This window comes from Somniosus microcephalus, chromosome 3 (assembly GCF_052327205.1).
Source record: "Somniosus microcephalus isolate GS21.2 chromosome 3, FLI_Smic_1.0, whole genome shotgun sequence".
Classification (NCBI taxonomy): Eukaryota; Metazoa; Chordata; class Chondrichthyes; order Squaliformes; family Somniosidae; genus Somniosus; species Somniosus microcephalus.
Genome location: NC_140989.1, coordinates 339,109,731 through 339,131,025, shown reverse-complemented (window position 1 = coordinate 339,131,025; position 21,295 = coordinate 339,109,731). Strand labels below are relative to the sequence as shown.

The following is a 21,295-nucleotide window of genomic DNA, read 5'->3' as shown; positions in this document are numbered from 1 at the left end:
TGATTTTGATTAGAAAGTTACTTTTTTTTTGTTCTCCGAAACCTGAGTTTCTAGCTGTGCTTCATTTAGTGATTTAAAAAAAAATCTAGTTGGTGGGCAGATATCCGATTTGTTCCCTCGCTAGAAGCGATTGTCTGTATGGATGTTCCAGTAAAGAGAGAACAGGAACTGACTGCAATGGAGCAGAGAACTTGCTTTTCATATCGCAGGATGTTCCAAAGCACTTTATAGCCAATTAAGTACTTTGTGAGGTCTCGTCACTATAATGTGGATGTTGCAGCTAATTTGTGCACAGTAAGCTCCCCAAACAGCAGTGTGATGACCCAGATCAGTTTTTAATTATGTTGGTTGAGGGATGAATATTGGCCAGGACACTGGGGCAAAACCCCAGCTCTTTGGAATAATGCCATGGGATCTTTTATGCCCACCTGACAGGGTCTGAGTTTAATGTCTCATCCGAAAGACGGTACCTCCAACTGTGCAGCACACCCTCTACTGCATTGAAGTCTGCCTAGATCCAATCTCTGGAAAGGGGCTTGATCCACTTGAGTGCGAAGACTGATCCACATTGTCCAGTGATGGTTCATGTGGACTGCGTTCTGCCTAACTCTGCTGTTACGCCGACTCCTTTTTTATATTTAAAAAAAAAAAAAAACTTTGCCCAGCAATTTTCTTCCCTCTAAGTCATTGAGTTGTTTCTGGGGTTCACTTCCACCAGTGTCAGCCACTCGGTTACTTTGTCCAGGTACCCATTTGTTCATGTATCTGTAGCCTATTTGACAAGGAGGGGGAAACACTGCAACCAAGCCCCCTTCTGTCATTCCTTGAACTTTGTGCATGCATACTTCAAGTACTGGTCATTGGGTCAAACCATGGCTAATTCTACCCTCCCTAAACTCTGGTGTCCCCTACCACTGCCTCAGCTGGGGCCAGTATAGACTAGGAGTCACACCTGAGCCATCAGGGAATGGTTCTAACTTTCACTCCAACTTTAAGATTGGTTTAAGCCAGTTACTGAAGTTCAATGGGTTACTGACTAGTGGGGGTGATGGGGGCTTGAGTAATGCTCTGGAAACTGGGCTTCTCGCAGGCACTTCTGTGGGAAGGGTGAAAGTTCAGTGAAGAACCGCTTATGTTAATGGTTGTGGGGGGAATAGTGGTGAGGAACAGCATATACTCGCGTGCAGATTGCGCTGACTGTAGAGGTTCCAATGGCAGCAGAGGTTTCGGGCAATGCCGATTTAACCAAATATAGGTTACAAGGAGGTGGGGTATTGCCCCTGTCTATTGAACTGTTGTAGTTACAGTAGGTGGAAGGTGCTACTGATCAGCCTAAACCAGTTTTTCCACATATTGGACATTCCTCACACAGGTGTGTGAGCCTGGCCCCTAGTGACAAACGGAGAGATTGACAGTCTGTCTGCACCTGGGCCCAAGCTGCTGGATGATGCTGGACAGGTTTGTCAGTCTTTTTTATATTTGTGTTTAGTGACCACAATGTCCATCGCTGCTGTGAGTAAGCTTTTGGTTTTCCGTCTGTCTGTCTCGTACTGTTCCGTAATGCGTAGGTGTGCGTCATTACGCCTCCGCCAGATGTGGCCGTGTGAAGGTCGTACTAGCTTGCCTGTAATTCTATCCGTACGACCCACTTTAAGTCATTGTTTGGCTGCTTATTGACTTAAAGTAGGCATACATAGCTTTGACACTGTGCAATTTGACTCTTTGGGCTGTATCCAACTGGGATGTGGATTAGAGGGCCTCTTGGCGAAATATCTTGTTTTAACTGATAACGTGAGGCCTTCTGACTACATTCAGGATCTGCAGGAAGGGTTTGTTTTCCCTTCTGTTGTGAAACCAGTACTGGGGCAGTAGTTCCTCCATAATCTGACTCTGAACCTACTGCCACTGGATTAAGTGTCCCCTTTGAGTGATTGCAGAAGGGGACTAATGGCCACTGCTTCCCAAGGTAACGTTCAAGATGGTGAGCCTGACTGAGAGGATGGTGGTGGGGAGGTGGAAAGTGAAGCCATGTGCTTTACCTTTTTTCTAATGTTTGTAGCTGCTTTGCCACAACATCTAAAATGCTTTTATAATACAAGTCCTTGATCGCTTCTTAATGAAAATGCATGGCATTTCTGTGAAGCTACAGCCCCCTCCCCTGGGCAGATCTGCTGTTAATTGGAAATGTGTGCACAATTTGCTTTGATGTCACACCACCCTCTTTTGGAAATTGCTCTTCAATTTTGTGGCTCTTGATTCTGGGAATTGCCAGAGTGGGATTTAAAAGGTAAATTTTGGGAGCACTGGTGGTAGCAGCTCTAACTTGTGCCCAAGGCACACTCCACAGCTGCAGGGAGCAACTATAGTTCTGTTAATGCACTGGTGTGTACAAGGGTTTATTCCTGTGTATCAAGTCACACTTGATCTCTGCACAATCTAATGCTGGGTTGGTTACACTAGGATAGAGGGAGCACTGCAGGGATCTGATCCCCCCCCCCCCCCCCCCCCCCCCCATTGGAAACAAAGAATAGAGGGATGACGGTAGGCTGAAGGGATCTAATTCTCAATTTGTTGCCCCAGGATAATGGGAACAAGTTACTGTACATGGTTGTTCCACTAGGATTTTTTTGTAGAATGCCTGCTGTCTCCTGGATGAAACATGTGTAAAACTAGACACAGTAGGATTGGGAGGGGTGGAGATTCCCAGGAATATAATGAAAGCAGTGTCATTGCCTCTGGATTCAGTTCTTAAAACAACTTGTATTTATATAGCACCTTTTTAATGTAGTAAAATGTCCAAGGTGCTTCACCGAAGCATTGTCTAACACAATTTGACAGAGCCACATAAGGAGATATTTGGGCAGATGACCAAAAGCTTGGTCAGGTAAGTTTTAAGGAGTGCCTTAATTGAGGAAAGGTAGCTAGGCAGGGAATTCCAGAGCTTGGGGACTAGGCAACAGGGCACAGCCACCAATGGTTGAGCGATTTATAATCTATGATACTCAAGAGGCCAGACTTTGAATGCAGCTATCTGTGGGTTTTGGACAATGTTCCCTTTAATTTTTTTTCTGGGTGCATGACCCGTTCAAAATACCACGCATGTATATTTTTAAAAAGCTGGTGAACCAGCTGCATGGGAGGTCCAGAGCACTGTGGCCCTGCAGCTTAAAGTAACATTGATTGTGGGGCTGGAGGCGATTTTGAGATGGGAGTGAGGCCATGGAGGCATTTGAAAATGAAGATGAGAATTTTAAAATCTGTTGCTTAACCGGGAGGCATTGTAGGTCAGAGCACCGGGGTGATGGGTGAATGGGACTTGGTGCAAGTTAGGACACGGGCAGCTGAGTTTTGGATGACCACGTTTTTTGGGGGGGGGGGGGGGGGGGGGGTAGAATGTGGGAAGCCAGCCAGGAGTGCATTGAATAGTCAGATCTAGAACTAACTAAGGCATAGCTGAGGATTTCAGCAACAGATGAGCTGAGTCGGGCGATGTTCTGGAGGTGGAAATCAGCTGTCTTAGTGATGGCACAGATGTGTGGTCAGATGCTCCTCTCTGGGTCAACTATGACACCAAGGTTGTGAACAGTCTGGTTCAGCTTCACAGTTGCCTGGAATGGATGAGTTTGAGACTTGCATCTGTTCATTTACAAAGGCCAAAAGTGGCTGCCTTGTGTCCTGCTTCCAAAGGCAGATCTGCATAGAGCCATGTTTGTCTGAGCTGCCTGTGTGGCTGAGGCACTTGCAGTACTCAAAGGGAAACCAAGGTGATCTCTGGTCTACTGAAAGCCGTACTCAGCAAATGCATGACTTCGATTGAGGTTGTCTTACACACACACAACACTTCCTGATTGTGATTTGCATACAAATCCTAGGAAAATGATCTCTAAAGCTAATGTAAGCAGAAAATGCTGGAAATACTCCGGGCAAGGAAATTAGGTGCAAGGCATAAGGGGGTGGTAATGGTACAAGTAAAGAAACAAAAAATGGGTTTGGAGGAGCTGTAAATGGCAACAGCAGAATTATTAGCAGCACCGGCTGTCCAAAAAAAATGGAAGCAGTGATTATGATCTGAAATTGTTGAACTGAGTCTGGAAGTGCCTTACCAAAAGATGAAGCATTGTTCCTCGAGCTTCCATCATTGCCACAGTGTCTGAGGCAGAGGTCTGAGTGGGTGTGGGGCAGAGTTAAAATGGCAGGCAAGCAACCGGAAGCTCGGTCATGCTTGCGAACTGAACAGCGGTATGGTAAAGCTAAGACGAAGCTCAACGTAAAGTCGAGGAACAGCACCTCATCTTCCGATTTAGGCACGTTGCAGCCTTCCGGACTCAAGTTCAACAATTTTTCAGATCATAACCTCGGCCCCGTTACATTTTTTTCCTTTTTTTTTTCCACCCCTTTGTTTTGGGTCTTCCCTTCCTCTTCTCCCCCACATGGCAGCTGTCTCTCTGCCAGTACACTTCACACCTAATCTGAGCTGTCTTTTGTCTCCACTGTCCTATTACCATCTCGTCTGGTTTTGAATACCTCTTAATGTCCCTTCTGTTCTATCGCAGCCTTGCCTTCGATCTATTTCATTTCCTTTCCAATTTTGAAAAAGGGTTTCAACCCGAAACGTCGACTCTAATTTCTCTCCACGGATGTTGCCTGGCCTGAGTTTTTTCCAGCATTTTCTGTTATTTTGGTAAAGCTAATAGTTGTGTCCAGCCATCTAAAGTGCAACTTCCCAGTTGTCATGTTTTGAGTGGGCTGTCAATTTTAAAAAGCCATACTCCAAAGACCATTCAACACCACATCTGTGCAATCGTGGTGTTTGTGACCTCTGCCCCATCTTGGGGCTGCATTGTCTGAGTGATGGGCTCTTTCCAACATCCTCTGGCGGTGCAGCCCGTGATTGGCTGCTGCAGTTAATGTTCAGATTTTGCTGAAAATTAGATCATCTCAAGTTTGATAGAGCTCTGCCAAAAAAATCAAACTTGGCAAAAGGTGACCTTCTTGCCCAAGTGTGAATTCAAACTCCATCAAATCTGGCTGGTAGCCATTTTGTGACGTTAGTCAGTATTTGACCTTTCTCCCACTTTCCCTCTAATACATGCCCTACAAATAGCAAGCTAGCTCATAATCTGGGCTAGCATTAGTTTTATGGCTGAGTTTCCGTTTTAGAGCCCAATTGGCAATCTGGGCGCAAAAAATTGCACCAGTTTTGTGGGGTTTCTTTGCTCAAGTTTCTGCACGAATTCACTTGCGTATCATCGAATGTAAAATGTCCCATGAGCTAGAGCAATCGGGCAGCATTTTGGAATGAGATTTTTGCACTAAATATTCCGTGATTGATTTTAAATTGGTAACCTGGTAGAGTTTTATTAATCTAGCTGAAAATGGATTTATCGTGAGTAGCCTAGGGTTGCCAACTCTGGATTGACATTCCTGGAGATTTGATCACTTGGCAGTTGATCATGTGACATTTGCCCACAATGGGTGTAAAAAAATAATTAAATAAAACTAAACCGAATTCAAGTCCCTCTCCCACATCTCGTTCCTGGAAGCCCAACAGGGAGGTCCTTTACCTGCAAGCCATGGCAGCCAGGGTGCTATACACGTGCGTACAGGAACCATTTCTCCTGCATCGCCAGCAGTAGTGCTCAGGAAACTCATCGCGGGAATGTTGGGAACCGATTTTTTTTAACTGCTAAATGACTTTATTAAACTATAAAGAACCATTTACTAGTTACATTGGTGTACAGTAGTCAGTCTTAGTAAATTAAAAGCATATTAAAGGTGTCTTAGTGCCCCGTGTCAAAAACTTTAATTTTGAGTGTCTTCAAAGGCTGCAAGCGGGTGCAATTAGTGGAAACTTGCCATGGTGATTCAATCGATCTGGGGGCATGGTCAGTTGTGGGTGGGCCTGGCTTCCAGCACTTTTAAACTAGTGCAAAAGATTGCAGAAACTTGCTTTGCGATGGATGTGATTTGTGCTTGTGATTCCGCTTTTGTACTAGTTTGGGTAAGTACTGGAAATACTAGTGGCGGCCTATGTGTATAAAAACTATGGTAATGTTCTTTTCCCTCCATTTCTGCACCATTGTAAAGACTAGTGTAATGTTGGTCAGTAAGCAGCATTGGAGTGAACTGTGCAATGGAGTGGGACTAAAATTGTCCTGTCTTTTCCACCCCCCCTGGATCAGTAACTTCCTTACCAGATAAGTGGTCTGTAAACTGTTCGGCCTTGCTTGATCTTTTAGAATTTCCAACATTAAATATGTTCATTACCCTCAATAAACCCCACAATCTAAATGGCTGGCCTTTTAATTAAATGTCCCTCTTGATTTTTTTTCCATTTCCCAGTAGCTGTAAATTGAGTTGATGTGGTGCATAAAGGAGATATATTTATTATTGAAAATAACTTGTCCTCGGGCTGATTCTAGTCTGTTTCCTAGTTGGAGACCCATGGTCTCATTCTGGCTGTCAACTGTGGTGGCTAGCTATCTGTTGGATAATCTCTAGATTGTAGGCTGGTACTTGTCTGTTCTCTGTACAATTTTGACCAGGAATTTATTAGTGCGAGGGACTGTAGATTGCATAAAATAAACCCTCTGTTGTCTTCTCCATTGGTATTCATACCTCCCCTCTGCTTCCAATTTAAAGTAAATGATTAAAATGACCCATCCTGTATCTCTAGATTTATAACTTTTTTGTGTTTGATAACCACTGAATAAAAAAAAGTGCTGAGTGCAAGCTTGGTGATGTCTCGCATGAGTAGAAGGCAGTCTAAGGGCCTGGTTCCTCGCTACCCTTGTGACTGGCTACAGGGTACTTTGAGTGGGTCGTCAACCTATTCTGCTGGCCTGGGAATTTTGATATGGGGAAGAGAACGTGAATTATAAATTTAACCCCACTTCCCCCCCCCCCCCCCCCCCCCCCCCCTGCTTGTACTGTACACACTAGGCTCTGCTTGTGTGAAGGGGTAATACAATTGAGCAGGTAGTTTGAAATGTCCTTGACGGAATGGAACACTCTCAAGGGAGGAAACAAAGTCGCACAAACTGATAGTGCTATGCATATATGAAACTTTAAAACCAGATGTTGCTGTCAATTAATACATTAAGTAACGGACTTTCCTCCTTGGGCAAACATGACTTGGGTAATTTGTGTTTGTAATCGGTTACTAGGGTTTCTGCACTGTATCCTAGCATTGGTTTATTAGAAATGGTATTGTGCTGCTTTTTGGAAAGAAACTGTTTAGTTGTCTTTCCCAGACAAAGCTGTTTTTAACTGAGCTTGAGTCCTTGGTGATGGATTTCCACAGAGCTCTGCTGATTTTTGGTTCAATCCAGGAATGAATGTTCATGTTGCTGTTCAATAACCATCAGAGTTGGAGTTGAATCTGGATTGATGGATGTTGCCTGTAGTTTGATCGCAAGTGCTTAAAATAGAAAGATTTACAAGCAGACTGAAGAAATGCCAGTCCTAGCGTGACCTTTAGCCGCCAGCTCGTATGGAACTTTGTCCTACATCCCACACCATAGAATGTAAATCTAAGACTTGATGATTTACAGACAATGTTAATTTTCCAAGAGCTACCTACTTCTGTTTCCTCTTGACTAGTAATTCCCTTCCTGTTTCTCCCATTCTGACGTACTGGGGTCGTTTCATGGCACTGGTGGTCCTGCAATATTTACCTTGAACAGATCTCTTTTTTGCTATTCTGACAAAAGTGATGGCAGCTGTTTAATTCCCTGTTTGTTTTTTTTTTAAACTACAACTCCGGATATTGCGGCGACTCCCCAAGCATTCAATACAAACACTTGGAACAATAAAAGCTTCAGGCTGTAAATATAAGTGGTTTAGCTTCCCTGCCTGCTCTCGCGCGCTCTCTCTCTATACACCAGACACCGAGGTAGTTCCATGGGTTTCATCAGCCCTTTGCTACTTTGACAAATTGAGTCTACAGAATATTGGCAAGTTATTCAACCGTGGAGGGCATCGTATCACTGCAGAATGCAGTAATCCCTTCCCCCAACCACGGGGGATATGTCCCTGAGAACCCCTGTAGTTGGTAAAACCACAGTTGGCAAAGACCACCATTATGGGAAAAATGGGGTTAGGGGGGAACATGGCTGCATTTAAACTTGTCTGAGCCTAAGTAAGTTGCTTATTTTAAATAACGCAATAAAGATCATCAATTGAGGGGGGTGAATGTGGAGAAGCGACATCGTAGCTAGTTGATGCAACTGGGTGGTTTGTTAAAGAATTTTGCGATTGGATGGTTGACTCGATCATTTTGGACCTGCGTGTATGGTCTTGTTAAATCCTCCAAACCTCGCTTGAATTTTAAACTACGCTCTAAGAATGGGTCAATCTCCATAGAAGTCAGAGGTTAGTAGCAAGGAGCATTGCCTTGCTAAGGTTGGCACTCGTCATCTTCAACTCCATGTCCTCGTCCTGACTCACTAGAATGCTGTATCAGCTCATCGAGGTCCTCCTCCGTCAACTCCTTGCCGTCATCGGGCTGTATGTCGGCCAGCCCCTTGCCTCCCAAACGTCGCGAAACCTTCACAATGCGCTATATATCCACAAGTGGAGCGAGACCACGCAAGGTAGTAAAAAAGAGCGGCGCGGATGAATGGAGTCTCTTTGGAAGCGGGACCCATGAAACTTGAAAATTAAACCGTGTATATGCAAAATTCACTGGCGTGGTTGGCAAAAATTGTCGGAGGCAAACGGTGTATACTTCTGCATATGGCAAAACTGCGGTTGGGGTGGGATTCCTGTATTAGCAAGCAATCTGACTGCCCAACCCTTTCCAGCATGCCTCACTGGCTAGTCAGCAAGCATGAGAATTATTTTCTCCTCCTCCTCTTACCCCCCCCCCCCCCAAAGACTTGGCTCTTAATCTTTATGGCTCTATTGGGTTTGCTTCAATGATGCCAACTTCCTGGCTCATGGGAAATGTAGGGCATGACATCTGTGTAAATGACTCCATACCACACAGTATTGCTCAACTTGTCCCTTTTTTTTTAATGCCAAGTCTTGGTATTAATTTGTGCTTTCCCTCTACCAAATGCTGCTTTACACTGACTGCAGTTTAGCTCTGGTAAGATTATCATTTATTGGTCTCATTGCTGGAATGGATAGCAAGTGTTGGCGTGTTTCCAAACTCTCACCCATTTGGCATTTAAAGATATAATTTTCAATATTGGCAGTAATTTAAAACATTCGGCTCAAAGTAGTTTTAAAATGCCTACTTGTGCTCAATAATCTCATGATTTTGATGGTTTAAATAAGGTTTTTTGTGTGTCTTAAACTATTGTAGATTCTTCATGTAGAGTTGTGATGCTGCAATAAGTATGTGTAACACCTGTAGTTGAAGCTTGCACGTGAAACTGATCTCAATTTATCATCCAGAACAATGCACTCATTTTTTTTCTTCCCCTCCCTTCCAGGCAAATGTACCCTTTTTTTGGCTGCATGACCCAGTCAAAAATCTGCGTATGGTTTAATTTGCTTTTAAAAGACTGAGCTGGCTGCACGGGAGCTCAAGTTGTGCAGCTTAAAAGGAACACTGCACCCCCCCCCCCTTTCCATTGCTGCATCCAGGGTTTCCCCTTCACTCTGCCTGGGAGCCCATTCCAAGTGTTTGCTTGCTGTGAAGAACCTTTGACAGCTGTCCTAAAGTTACACTTTTTTAGTAGTTTAAATCTGTTTCCCCTTGTTTTACACCCACTGTTTAATATTCCCAATTAACCTTTTCCATACCACTTGCTAGCTTGTGCACTTTTTTAAGCTCTTCTCCTCCTTTCCAAGCTGAAAAGCCCAAGTTGTTCCTCCATAATTCCTGACACTGGCAATTAGCCTTGTGTTTAACAGCAACGCTGCTTGTTTTAATGTCTCCACGTGGCTGGAAGAGGAGGACGGGTTCAGGAGGAGGTAATTGATCTGAATGTCCTAGCGTGCCATTTGGTCAGTTCCACATCAGTAAGCGATGAAGCCTAATTTGTGGAGTGAGCCCAGGAGTTGAAGTCTCCTGTCAATCCTGTACATGATCAGGTACATCCACACAGTAAAACATTCCAAATTGGGGATTGGGTGCAAGTTGGACAGAGAAAACCAGAGGCGAGATGGGCGGGAATATAAATGTATAAGATCACTTGCACATGCAATACAGTAGAAGTTGAATGTACTGTAACTGGACAGCATCATAAATGTTCAATTAGAGTACACCGTTCTAAATTTAAAATATTATCTTCCAGATTTTCTACATAAATCACTGCTCAGGAGACGGCTGCCGGCTCCTTGACTTGTGCCCCAGCTCTGCTGTTGGTGGTTGAATCCGTGGACACAACCTTGTACCAAGGTTAGAACCTACTTGTTAACTCTAGATTTGGAATTTCTTCGACTGGTTCACTTACATCCCTTTAATTTTGTTGCTTCAGGTAAATGAGGCTTCTGAGCTCATGGGAGACTGATTTGCTTTTAAGGTGGCTATGGATCATGTTTAATTTACTATCTTGCTTTTAGAACTTTTTTAAAAATATTTTTTTTGAAGTAGATGAAAATGTAAGGCAGTGGGATAACCTTTTGGATTGTTCTAGCAATAAGAGCTGACTTGCATAATAGGATGAATGGCCTCAATTTCTACGGTTCCAAGCTTTTCACTGTTAAACTGGAATTAATCTATGTTTTGCTTTGTTAATGAATCTCTAGATACTTTGGGGGTGGGAGATCTATCCCACAGAAGGGGAAAAATCTGTCTGAACCTGGCTAATTCCAACCCCCCCCCCCCCCCCCCAAAATGTGGAAATCTGATTGGGTGAGCAATTAAAGCTCTCGTTCTCACTGTTTTTGAGCACAAGGAACAAACTGTTAAAAGCCTCAATTTCCTGATGGGTGTTATTTTAAACATAAATAGTCACAGACTTAAAATACATGGGTTGCTGCCAGCATTAAAATAACATTAATCAAAATATTTAGTTTTTGCAATGTCTTCATTTTGTATTTTTACTAAGCTACTGGGTTGTATTGAGCAGGAAGTGCTTAAGCAGTGAGTCAGTGTTTTGCAGTAGTTATTTTGTCTCCTGTTCTGAGACTTATCTATCTTTCTATATATCTGTCTAGCCTGTTGTAGATACTGTTCTCTGTATCTCTTCCTGTAACCTCTATTCCCATCATCTCCATCACTCACTACCACCCTAGTCATTCCCCTTGGTACAGCTGCCCTCTGCTCCCCTAAGTCCATGGGATGCAGATTTGAGCATTGTGCTGTTTGACTGGTTTAGCCATTTATAGGCAGATCTGGCTGGATCACATCAAGCACTATCTGGCTCTGCTCTCCTCTGCCAAAACTGCTCACCACTACTCCCCAGGATCATCTGAAATGCAATGATAACCCCTGGCTTTCATTCTACACTACTGCTGTTGTCTTAAACCCCTCCTGCACCCTCACTCGCCAACAAGTGCGAGGAGAGCTTGTGGATTGAAACCATCTGTTCGACTGCCTCTGCTGCACTTCCTTCCCCCTAGCTCATCATCAAGGGTTTCCCCCCCCCCCCCCCCCCCACCAAATGTCTTGGCCCTGAACCCACATCTTTCTCTAGTTTCTCTCTGCCCTAGGTGCCCTTGCTGAGCTCCTCTTGCTCTTGAACACCCAATTTCCCTTTCCTGGTGCTCATGCTAGCTGATATTGTAAATGTTTACCTCTCCCCGGGTACTGTCTTCCCCTTCTCGGGCACTGCCTTCCTCCCTTTCAAATCTGCTGCTGTATCCACCTCCCTCAAGAAACCCACTTTAACCTCTCCTTGCAAGCTACCACCCCAATGTTCTTTAACATGTTGTCACCTCCCAAATCCATGTTCATTTTTCCCACAACTCCATGTTTGAACCGGTCCTACCATAGCACTGGAGTGGCCCCAATCCAAGATGCATGATATCCTCGAGTGTGGTGGACTATTCCTCTGTAACCTTCTCTACCTAACTGCAACCTTTGACACAGTTGACCATGCTGCCTCTTCTCCATTGTCCAGCTGGGTGGGACTTCACTTGCCTGGTTCCACTCTTGCCTATCCAGTCATAGCCAGAGACTCTCCTGCAATGGCTTTCATCCTACCCCTACACCATTACCTCGAGTACTAAGAATTTATCATTGGCATCCTCCTATTTCTGATCTACATGCTGCCCCTCGGTGATGTAATCTGAAGGTCTGGTTTCACGTATGCTGACAACACCCAGCTCTACCTAATTTGACCCCTCCATTGCCTCTTGTCAGTCTGCTTGTCCAACATCCAGTCCTGTGAGCTAAATGGGAAGACTGAAACCACAATTCTCTAGCTGCTATTTTTTTCTCCAGGCCACTATCTGAGGCTGAACCAGACTATTTGCAACCTTGGTGTATTATTTGACCCTGAGCTTCCTTCCCAACCCATATCCTCTCCACCACTTCCACCTCCAATAGCGCCTGCCTCAGCCCATCCAATGCTGAAACCCTCATCCACACTTGTTACCTCCTGGCCGCCCTACCATCTTTCCATTCAATTTTATTTCATATATGCAGCAGATGTGTGTACTGCACAATGAACTGTTGATTTTTAAGAGTCCTCCCACCCTCAAACTTGAGCTCCTGCAAAGATCTACTGCCCATAGCCCAACTTTCCACATCCTGTTCACCCATCACCCCTATACTCACTGACCTACACTGGCTCCCATTCCCCAAACCACTGTTCTATTTAAATAAATTATATCCTAGCATTCAAATCTCTCCATGGTCTCGCACCTCACTACCTCCTCCAACCTGCCCCTCACTACCTCCTCCAACCTGCCATGAATTCTGCATTCCTCAAGTCTCCCACTTCCTTCACAAGCTGCCAATGGTGGGTGTGCATTCAGTTGTCTAGACCCGAAGTGTTTTAAATTCTGTCCCTAAACCCCATCTCCTTTCAACCTCCCTCTTGCCAAGCTTTTGGTCCGCTGTCACCAATGTTCCCTTTAATTTTTTTGGGGGGGCGTGCGGCCCCTTTAAAAGCCGGCGACACGGGAGCTCCAGAGTGCTGCGCAACTTAAAGGGAACATTACCTGTCGCCTGTCTTAATGTCTCCTCCTTTGGCTTGGTGTCAGGTTTTTGTCTGATAACATTCTTGTGAAGTGTCATGGGATTACATTAAAGGCACTAAAAATGCGAGTTAATACCTTTCATGTGTTCCTTAGGCTTTGGAAGTGCCACGTCTTTGAAACGTAACCATGTTGGCAGAGGTGTGGGCACAAGCTGCCCAAGTATACGAGGGTCTCTTGAAAGGAGGTGAGTTATTTGGTCTTTGACTTGTTCCTCCAAGGATCCAGTCAAGTTGGACTTTGTTTTCTATGTTTCAGTAACTTGTTTGACATCTCAACAATTTGTTTAGCAGTATTGATTATCTTTGACCTCTTGATATAATTGCAGCAGAGAATTCTTGCTGAGTCATGTCTGATTTGACTAAAAGCAGATTTCTCAATCCATTAGTGATTTTTGATGTGCATGTCACAATTGACATCATAAAACTAACACGCCATTTGGTATGAAAGGTTATGATGGCTGAAGCAATAATTCCCCAGTATGATTGCCATCTTTGAGGAAGGCAAGAAAATTTGGCACATGGAAGGAAGCCCCAGAACGGTTTCCATTCTCTTTCCCACATAACTTTGATTCCCAGCATACAAACTGAATTTGGTTACTGATGGTTAATGGTGGGTTTATTAGTGCTTGTAACTCTGTATGTCTCTCTGCAGATCCAAGGATTGAAGAGTATCCCCTAATGGTATCTCCGGTCCCTATGACTGCTATCCTCTTGTTCTACGTATATTTTGTATTGTCGCTAGGACCCACGCTCATGGTTCACAGGAAGCCCTTCGACCTTAAAAAAATTATGGTTTTCTATAACTTTGCACTGGTGTTTTTCTCGATCTTCATAGTATACGAGGTATGCCTGTTTCTTCTTTGCTTAGTTTGGTTGGAAAGTGTTGCTTTTGCAGTTTGAATTGTTGCAATCCTCCTATACCCCCAATAAATACATTTACAATGGAGGGGCACACTGGAAGAGTGAGCACAGGGATATTGGGAAGGTACTGGAATATTTGGGTACTTGGTCGAGTGACTAAGTGCATTGGGGTATATGGAGAATATCTGAGACAAAATGACTAAACTTGTGATTGTTACATGCAAGTTGTGGAGATCTTTCTCAAAAATGAGTTATGGGTAGATGTAATTTTATTTTAAATGGCAATTGTTAATCACCGGCTCCTTTTAAACCCTCCTGCCGTGCGATGGTTCTCTCCTCCACCTCAAGACCTAGATAATGATTATGGTTTTAAATTAATCAGTCTGTCTGTGTGGATACCAGCAATTTGAATATTCAAGTACTGTGACTTTGATACTAAACTATTCTCAAACTCCTTTTGTAACTGGAAAGAGGAGTTGCTCCTGCTGTGGACAGTTAGTGTTTTGGAATCGCATTGCAGGATTGAGCAGTTCAGTTGTGAAGTGTGGTATTAAAAATACATCCTTGTTGCTGTTTTTTGTTTTCCATCCAGACTGACCCAGTTATCACTTGTAAATGTTGGTTTTTGTTTAGTTGGAATGTTAATACTGATGCTGATTTTTCATTTCCACAGTTCTTGATGGCTGGCTGGGCTACAGGATATACATTCCAGTGTGATCCAGTGGATTGCTCCAATAGCCCCAAAGCTCTTCGGGTAAGTGGTGAACCTTTGCTTTTGTTTGCAGCCATTCTAACATTCTTCAAGTATCTTCATAGTCTCTGACTCTGAAGATAGGAGGTGAATGGCCAGCTCAGCAGGCACTCTGCAATGTTCAGTCTGTACAGCTCAATTGCATGCTGGTTTTACCAACCGAATCACCTGGGAAGCCCTGCGTTCTTAAAACACCAAAGACTGTCTCTGCTTATCAGGATGGTCCTTGTCAATGTTGCAAATTTTATTTATTGTTTGCATTAAAGTACCAATTAAGTTTGTTAAAATAAAAGCCATGTTTTTAATGCAGAGATGAAAGTCCAAAGTTTTCTATAACTTCCACAATGAGGTTCATGTGGCACAAATGAGTGTATGCTAGAGATTGCTGCATTCACCAAATGGAGGGGCTGGACACAGGAGCCCAAGTTTTAAGATCTGGAATAAATCCTTGGTGTCTGTGCACTTTAATATGGGAACAATTGATTAAAGATACTGACTTGATCAAATCAATGCTCCTTGTGTGAATGACCCAACTGGTGAATGTGGGGCCACAAGGTAGTTCATTGCTAAACTGCTGTGACCGTGACACTGGGCATAAACTTGTCCATTCATCTATGAATGTTTAACTTAAAACAGTGCAGGTGACTAATTTCCTGGCAGTCCCATCAGGATGTCCTGATAGCAGCTAATCGGTGGAATGCTGGCAGCAATTCAGTAACTCTTGAGCCTTTGTGGTGTGGGAGGCTTTACTGAGGCCAAAGTCAGACCAACTACTTTATGGCGTGGGTCCCACCAGCATTGATCTCTCGAGAATGGGGGTACCTTACAGTGCCGCAAAGTATTGGCAGCAAAATGAATTTGTATTGAAATCTGTTCCCTGTGGGATGGTGATTGGTGTAAAATAAACCACTTTTTTTTTATTTTTTAAAAAGGACGGTGGGGTGGGGGTGGCTACCATGGTAAAAGCTATTGCAGGACATGTCCCTAGTTTTATAAACCAGGGATACAGCTGTGATCAGTGATGTTCTAAGAGGCCCCATCTGGCACCTTGGGTGGACGTAAAGGATTCATGGTTCTATTGAAGTAGAGCAGGGGAGTTTTCATTGGTGTCCGGGCCAATTTTTAACTTTTATATTTATAAAAAAAAAAACAGATTACCTGGTTGTTTAATTACTGTTTGTGGGAGTTGGCTGTTGCTTTTCCCTACAGTAGAACCATGCACTTCAAAAGTATTTCAATGACTGTAAAGCACTTTGTGAGGTCATAAGGCGCTACATAAATGCAAGTCTTTTTCCTGCACTGCCTGGAGCAACACTTTGAAAATTGGGAACTAAATAAATCACTGCTGTCTGTTTCAATGTTTTTCTGTACAATGAGCTATCAAGTATAAACCCATTCTCCTGCTGCTGCCCTGTTTTAATATTAAAATCTTTGCAAATCATATGTGTCCTGCTGTTGCATGTACTTCCTGACTGTTGGTAACAAATCTGTTTCAGTACCTTAAGTGAGTTTTTTTTTTTTACTTGTCTTTCAGACCTCCCAATACAGGGTGGCTCTTGGATGCAAGTCTCATCTGCCAGTTTCTTGTCTTTTTATTTTAATTTTAGTTTTAAATTTGGCCTGTGTTGTGCCTCATCTGCTATCTAGCTGCTGAATCCTGACCTTCCCTCAAGCTGCCCCTACCATTTTGCTTGAGGCCTACTGCTGTTTGTTTCTCTGTCCAGGCTGCTTCAATTTAAATTTTGGAAAGGAAACCCACTGCTTCTGCCCCTTTCCTGTTTTAAACCATTTTTTTTTCCACACGCACACGCGCACACACACACGCTACCACGACTCTGTCCTGTTCTCCGGTAGTCCTGCTTTGCTCTAGGGAATACCTCCTGCTGCTTTGTGTAGAAGACGCCCCCTCAAACTCTGCCATTGAAGATTCATGGCCCTCTTCCCTGCTTCGCAAACTAACTCCTGTGGCCAGGATTGCTGCTCTGAGTGGCAGCCCCCGCTGCGGCCTACTACTGCTGCTCTTGGTTGGCTCCCTCTTCGCTTTAGTGTGGCGTTTATTTAATTTTGTTTTTGAACCCCATTCGGTGCCAAGCTTCGTTAATTAATTTCAGCTCCCCAGTTCAGTGCCAGCTTGATTACCAAACCTGTTGAATGTATAATTGAATTAGTTTTACCCCTGTTCAGTGTGGGCTATTCAATTGATATCCTCTGTTCAATGCAGAGATTACATCATTAGCTTCATTTCTCCCCCTGCCAAATCACTAGAGAGTTTGTTTCACTTCTCGCCCCTCGTAGAGGTTTACTTAAATTTGTGCCCCATTGCCATCTCCCTGACCAGTGATTGACATCTAGGAAATCCACTGTACCACAGCCAATCTAATTTTCCTTTTTTCCCTCTCTGGTTCTTTATTTATATTTTCTCTTTTTTTTAGCTAATTGCCATTCTCAAGCCAAATTCCAGTACCTTGCTCCCTGGTTCTGCCTATCCTATTTGCTATTGGGCACACCAGAGAAACCCTTGCTGGTGCTCTGCACCTTCTTCTCCACCACCACCCCCCCCCCCCCCCCCCCCCCTCAATGCCATTCTGAAGTGGGATCTTGCCCAGCCCAAAGCCACCTGCTGCACCTCTGGCCCAGTTTAAATTGTGTGCTTCTATTGCGGGTAAGCCTGGTGACTCTGCTGAACTGATTTTCAGCAGTGATTCCTGCATAAGTGTTTTGGCCCTGGGGCAGTGCAGAGGAGAGCAGCCAGGCTGATCTGCCTGTTTTGCGGAGCCCTAAAAAAATGACCAGATAAATTAGGGCTATTGGACCTTGAAGGGAAACTTCTTGGAAGGGGCTTTTTTGTTATACAAGAATACTGACTGGAATAAAGAAAATAAACCAATCTTTTCAGATATGCCAGAGTAGTAGGGCATAGGTTAAGGGTCATGAAAGGAAATATTTTCTACAGGGGCTGATCCAATAGCTGGAATGGATTGTCAGGGAAGGTAGTTATGGCCAAGACATTGAGCTCACTTAAACTTCTAGATGCTGTGATAGGTGGAAGGTAGGGTTTGTACTGTGGAGCGAATGAGATCAACTGGGCTTCTTCACCCTTGTGATCTAAAGTACAGTTATTCTCATCTCTAAGCTGTTTCAAATTTGGGATATTTGTTCATCACAATTACACCAGTTATGTTTTTAAACATTTATTTGTAAATCACAATGTCTGATGCTCCCAACTTCCTCCTTGTGATTTGTCACTCTGCTGGATTAGAGATGGGAAGGCCACTGCTCAAGCCTAGTGCATCAAGTGAGCAGCAGCACCAATGGCAACCATAGTGATGTCTTTTCAAGCTGAACCTTCCCCTCTGCTAGCATCGGCGTGCTGGCCGGCTCTGGGCTTGGAGTGGTGATACAGAATCGAGCCCTGCTGGAAAGTGTATAGACAGGGTTAATGAATTATCGAGAGGGAGAACCTTCAATGATTTTTCCCCTCTAACCTGAGATGCTGAGGACAATTGTGGCTCCAGTGTCTCCTTAACGGAGATCAGCTGTCTGACCATAATGAACCTCCAATCCAGATGCCACTGAATATTTTGGGACTTTTCTCCTTGTTCTCTTAATCTCCCACTCCCACTCTGAATCCTAATGGATAAATACTTGGCTTCCACTCTCCATGATGGCATGGGTAAGATCATGTGTGCAGAATAAAGGATCCAGAATTAGCATCTGCCAATTCTGGTTCTAGTATTGAAGCTGCAATCCAATGGACTTCTGGAGCAGCAGTGTTCCTGTTTGTTCAGATGGAGCGTTCATTGTGTTTTGCTGGAGATACTTGTACGGTGATTGGAAGGTGTTTGTTTAGTTCTGATTTTGTAAGTGAATTATGCTGTACAGTAACACATGTACAGTTATTTACCAAAAGGTAGAGTTTGGAGTGTGTTTGGACAGTGGCATCTGCTCAAGTCCATGGGGGCAGGAAGTGTCTTTGTTTTAACACTGACAACAGTGCCACCTACAAAAATGAAAACTGAAAATGCTGCAACACTCAGCAGGTCAGGCAGCATCTGTGGAGAGTGAAAGAGTTAATGGGCCAGAAATTCGTGAACGGGGCTTGCCGCGCGTGCAAGCCCCGTATATGCACTTACCCGACGCTCCTGCCGATCACCTCCAGGGACGCCTGGAATTGGTGTTTCAAAAAGAATCCCGGGCAGCGTATGACGTCACGCTGCCCAGGAAAGCAGCCAGCGCGAAGCCTGGAGCGGCAGTGCAAGTGAGACACGCCCCTTAAGGTCTCATTGTAGTAGGACACGCCCCCAATCTCTCCAAGCAGCTGCAGAGGACTTTGTAGTTACACAGCTGCAGGGAAAGTAAGTTATCTGCTATTTTATGAATGTTTTGTGAACTTTTATAAAATTTTAAACGTTTACATTATTTTGAAGAATCTGAAGTAGTTTTAAACAGAATTAAAGCAATTTAAAGACTTTTAAAAGCCCTAAATTTTTTTAATTCCATGTATTTATTTAGCAATGTCGTCGTCAGTGTCTTCACACTGTTCCCTTTGGGGAACTGTATGAAGTGGTGGAAGGATTTATGGCCATGATTAATGCTCATTCCGTGACCGTAACCATCTTTGAACCAGCCATTAGGGCGGTTAGTCCTATGGCGGGAGGGTTTTACGGGCTCCCACAAGCTATACAAGGAGGGGGGGCCACCCACACCCACGGACGCAAATATCCCACTGCATGTCAACCCAGAATTTAGAGCCGGAGCTCCGACTCCACTTGCCGGGACTGTCTGGAGCGGGGTTCGAAACCCTACCCTGATCTGGCCCAGTGGCGGGGATCCTACCGCTATGCCAAAGGCCCAATCCGATTAGCAACGTGAAATGGCTGGAATGAGCACACTTCACGGCATTAAAAGAACTCACAATTGAACTGATGATGACCTCAGCAATCTCCTCAAGGAGGTGGAGGCGCAGCGCCTGCTCATCATTGGTAATGAGAAGTCAAAGGCGCCGCAAAAAGGGCAGATGATAGCTTGGTCTTTCAAGTGGCAGCATAGGGCTCCAGTCACGGGGGGGAAAAGGCGCAGGAAACGTATGGGTGTCACCTTTTTGTGCGGAGTCGGCCTTTTGCGTAGCAGTAAGCATCCCCGCCGCTGGGCCAGAAGGAGTAGGGTTTCGAACCCCACTCCAGACAGTCCCGGCAAGTGGAGTCGGAGCTCCAACTATAAATTCTGGGTGGACATCCAGCGGGATACTTGCGTCCGTGGGTGTGGGTGGCCCCCCCCCCCCCCCTCAGATGGGTTGTGGGAGCCTGTAAAACCCTCACGCCATAGGACTAACCACCCTAGTGGCTGGTTCAAAGATGGTTACGGTCACGGAATGAGCGTTAATCACGGCCATAAATCCTTCCACCACTTCATACAGTTCCCGAAAGGGAACAATGTGAGGATATGTACGATGACTACCTCTTGCGCAATGCACCTCCTTGGACCCTCAGTCGCAGATGCGAGGGGGCAAATCGTGCAATTGTTAAATTTTTCATTTTTTTTACATGTAAAATGTTGGCCCAGTAATTCCCTTCCAAATGCGCGAGTACGGTCGGGGTACTTGTGCGTCTGGCCGGAGGAAATGCCGGTTTTCAGCATGCACAGCGCATGCGGGGAAAACTGGCATTTCCTGTCTGAACGAAGGGGTTCAGAGGCAAAACGCATGCGCAGTAAAATTCGTCGCTTTCATTCATGCTTTCAGTGAGGTCAAGTCCTTACAACTTACACATGAAAAAAGCATGGGTACAGTTGCTCCAGAGGCTGCGGAGGAAGATATTTCTTATCGTGGAGCTTCTGAAAGTATGTATGTCTGTATATATTCCTTTACTTATGTGTATGAATGTATTATTTAATTATGACTTTCAGAGAAAGTAACTTATTGGACAATGATAATTAAAAACATACATTCATACACATTAGTAAAGGAATATAAAACATACATACATATACGTAAAGGAATATGCGGACATACATAATTACTTATTACTGATGAAAAGTTTCTTTCTTAAAAGTGCTGGAAATGTTACATTACTCCATTTTAGAACACATTTTCACATTCCAGAACACAGCCACAATTGCTCCTTCTACCTACCGTTCTGAAAACCTGTTTTTAAAAAAAAAAAAAAAAAAAAAAAAAATTTAAACTTTAAAACTTACTTAAAATTTCTTAAAATAACTTCCCTCCCTTTCCCAAACAAAAATATTGCCTTTCAGAAGCTCCACGATAAAGTATATCTTCCTCCGCAGCCTTGGAACAACTCTACACCTGCTTTTTTCAAGTGTAACTTGTAAGGACTTACCCTCACTGAATCCATGAATGAAATCTACGAAGTTCACTGCGCAAGCGCTGCCTGTGCAGTCGCACGCGCTGTGCCTATGAACCCCATTCGTTCCGAGGTCTGGAAATGCCGGCGTTCCCCGCATGCGCTGTTCATGCTGAACGCCGGCATTTCCAACGGCCAGATGCGTGAGTACCCCGACCGTACTCACTCCTTTGGTCACGAATTTCTGGCCCAATGTTTCAGGTCAATGACCTTTCATCATA

General features: G+C 44.2%; 2 protein-coding genes across 7 annotated transcripts in view; both read left to right on the top strand.

The window, feature by feature from the left end:
• szt2 (SZT2 subunit of KICSTOR complex) overlaps window positions 1-21,295 on the top strand; it is a 293,641-nt gene that overhangs the window by 36,378 nt on the left and 235,968 nt on the right. The gene's annotated exons all lie outside the window — the stretch shown is intronic.
• The window catches only part of LOC147122271 (very long chain fatty acid elongase 1-like), a 99,567-nt gene that overhangs the window by 72,226 nt on the left and 6,046 nt on the right, over window positions 1-21,295 (top strand). For 4 of the 6 annotated variants that reach the window (XM_085983231.1, XM_085983232.1, XM_085983234.1 and 1 more), the window contains exons 2-5: window positions 10,248-10,351; window positions 13,195-13,285; window positions 13,753-13,943; window positions 14,635-14,715. In XM_085983231.1, coding sequence (XP_085839357.1) covers window positions 13,228-13,285; window positions 13,753-13,943; window positions 14,635-14,715 — 330 coding nt within the window. In that variant the 5' untranslated portion in view covers window positions 10,248-10,351; window positions 13,195-13,227. Of the gene's footprint in view, window positions 1-1,366; window positions 1,459-10,247; window positions 10,352-10,409; window positions 10,431-13,194; window positions 13,286-13,752; window positions 13,944-14,634; window positions 14,716-21,295 lie in introns of those variants that run through there. The other 2 variants (XM_085983235.1, XM_085983236.1) reach the window with 2 other exon arrangements.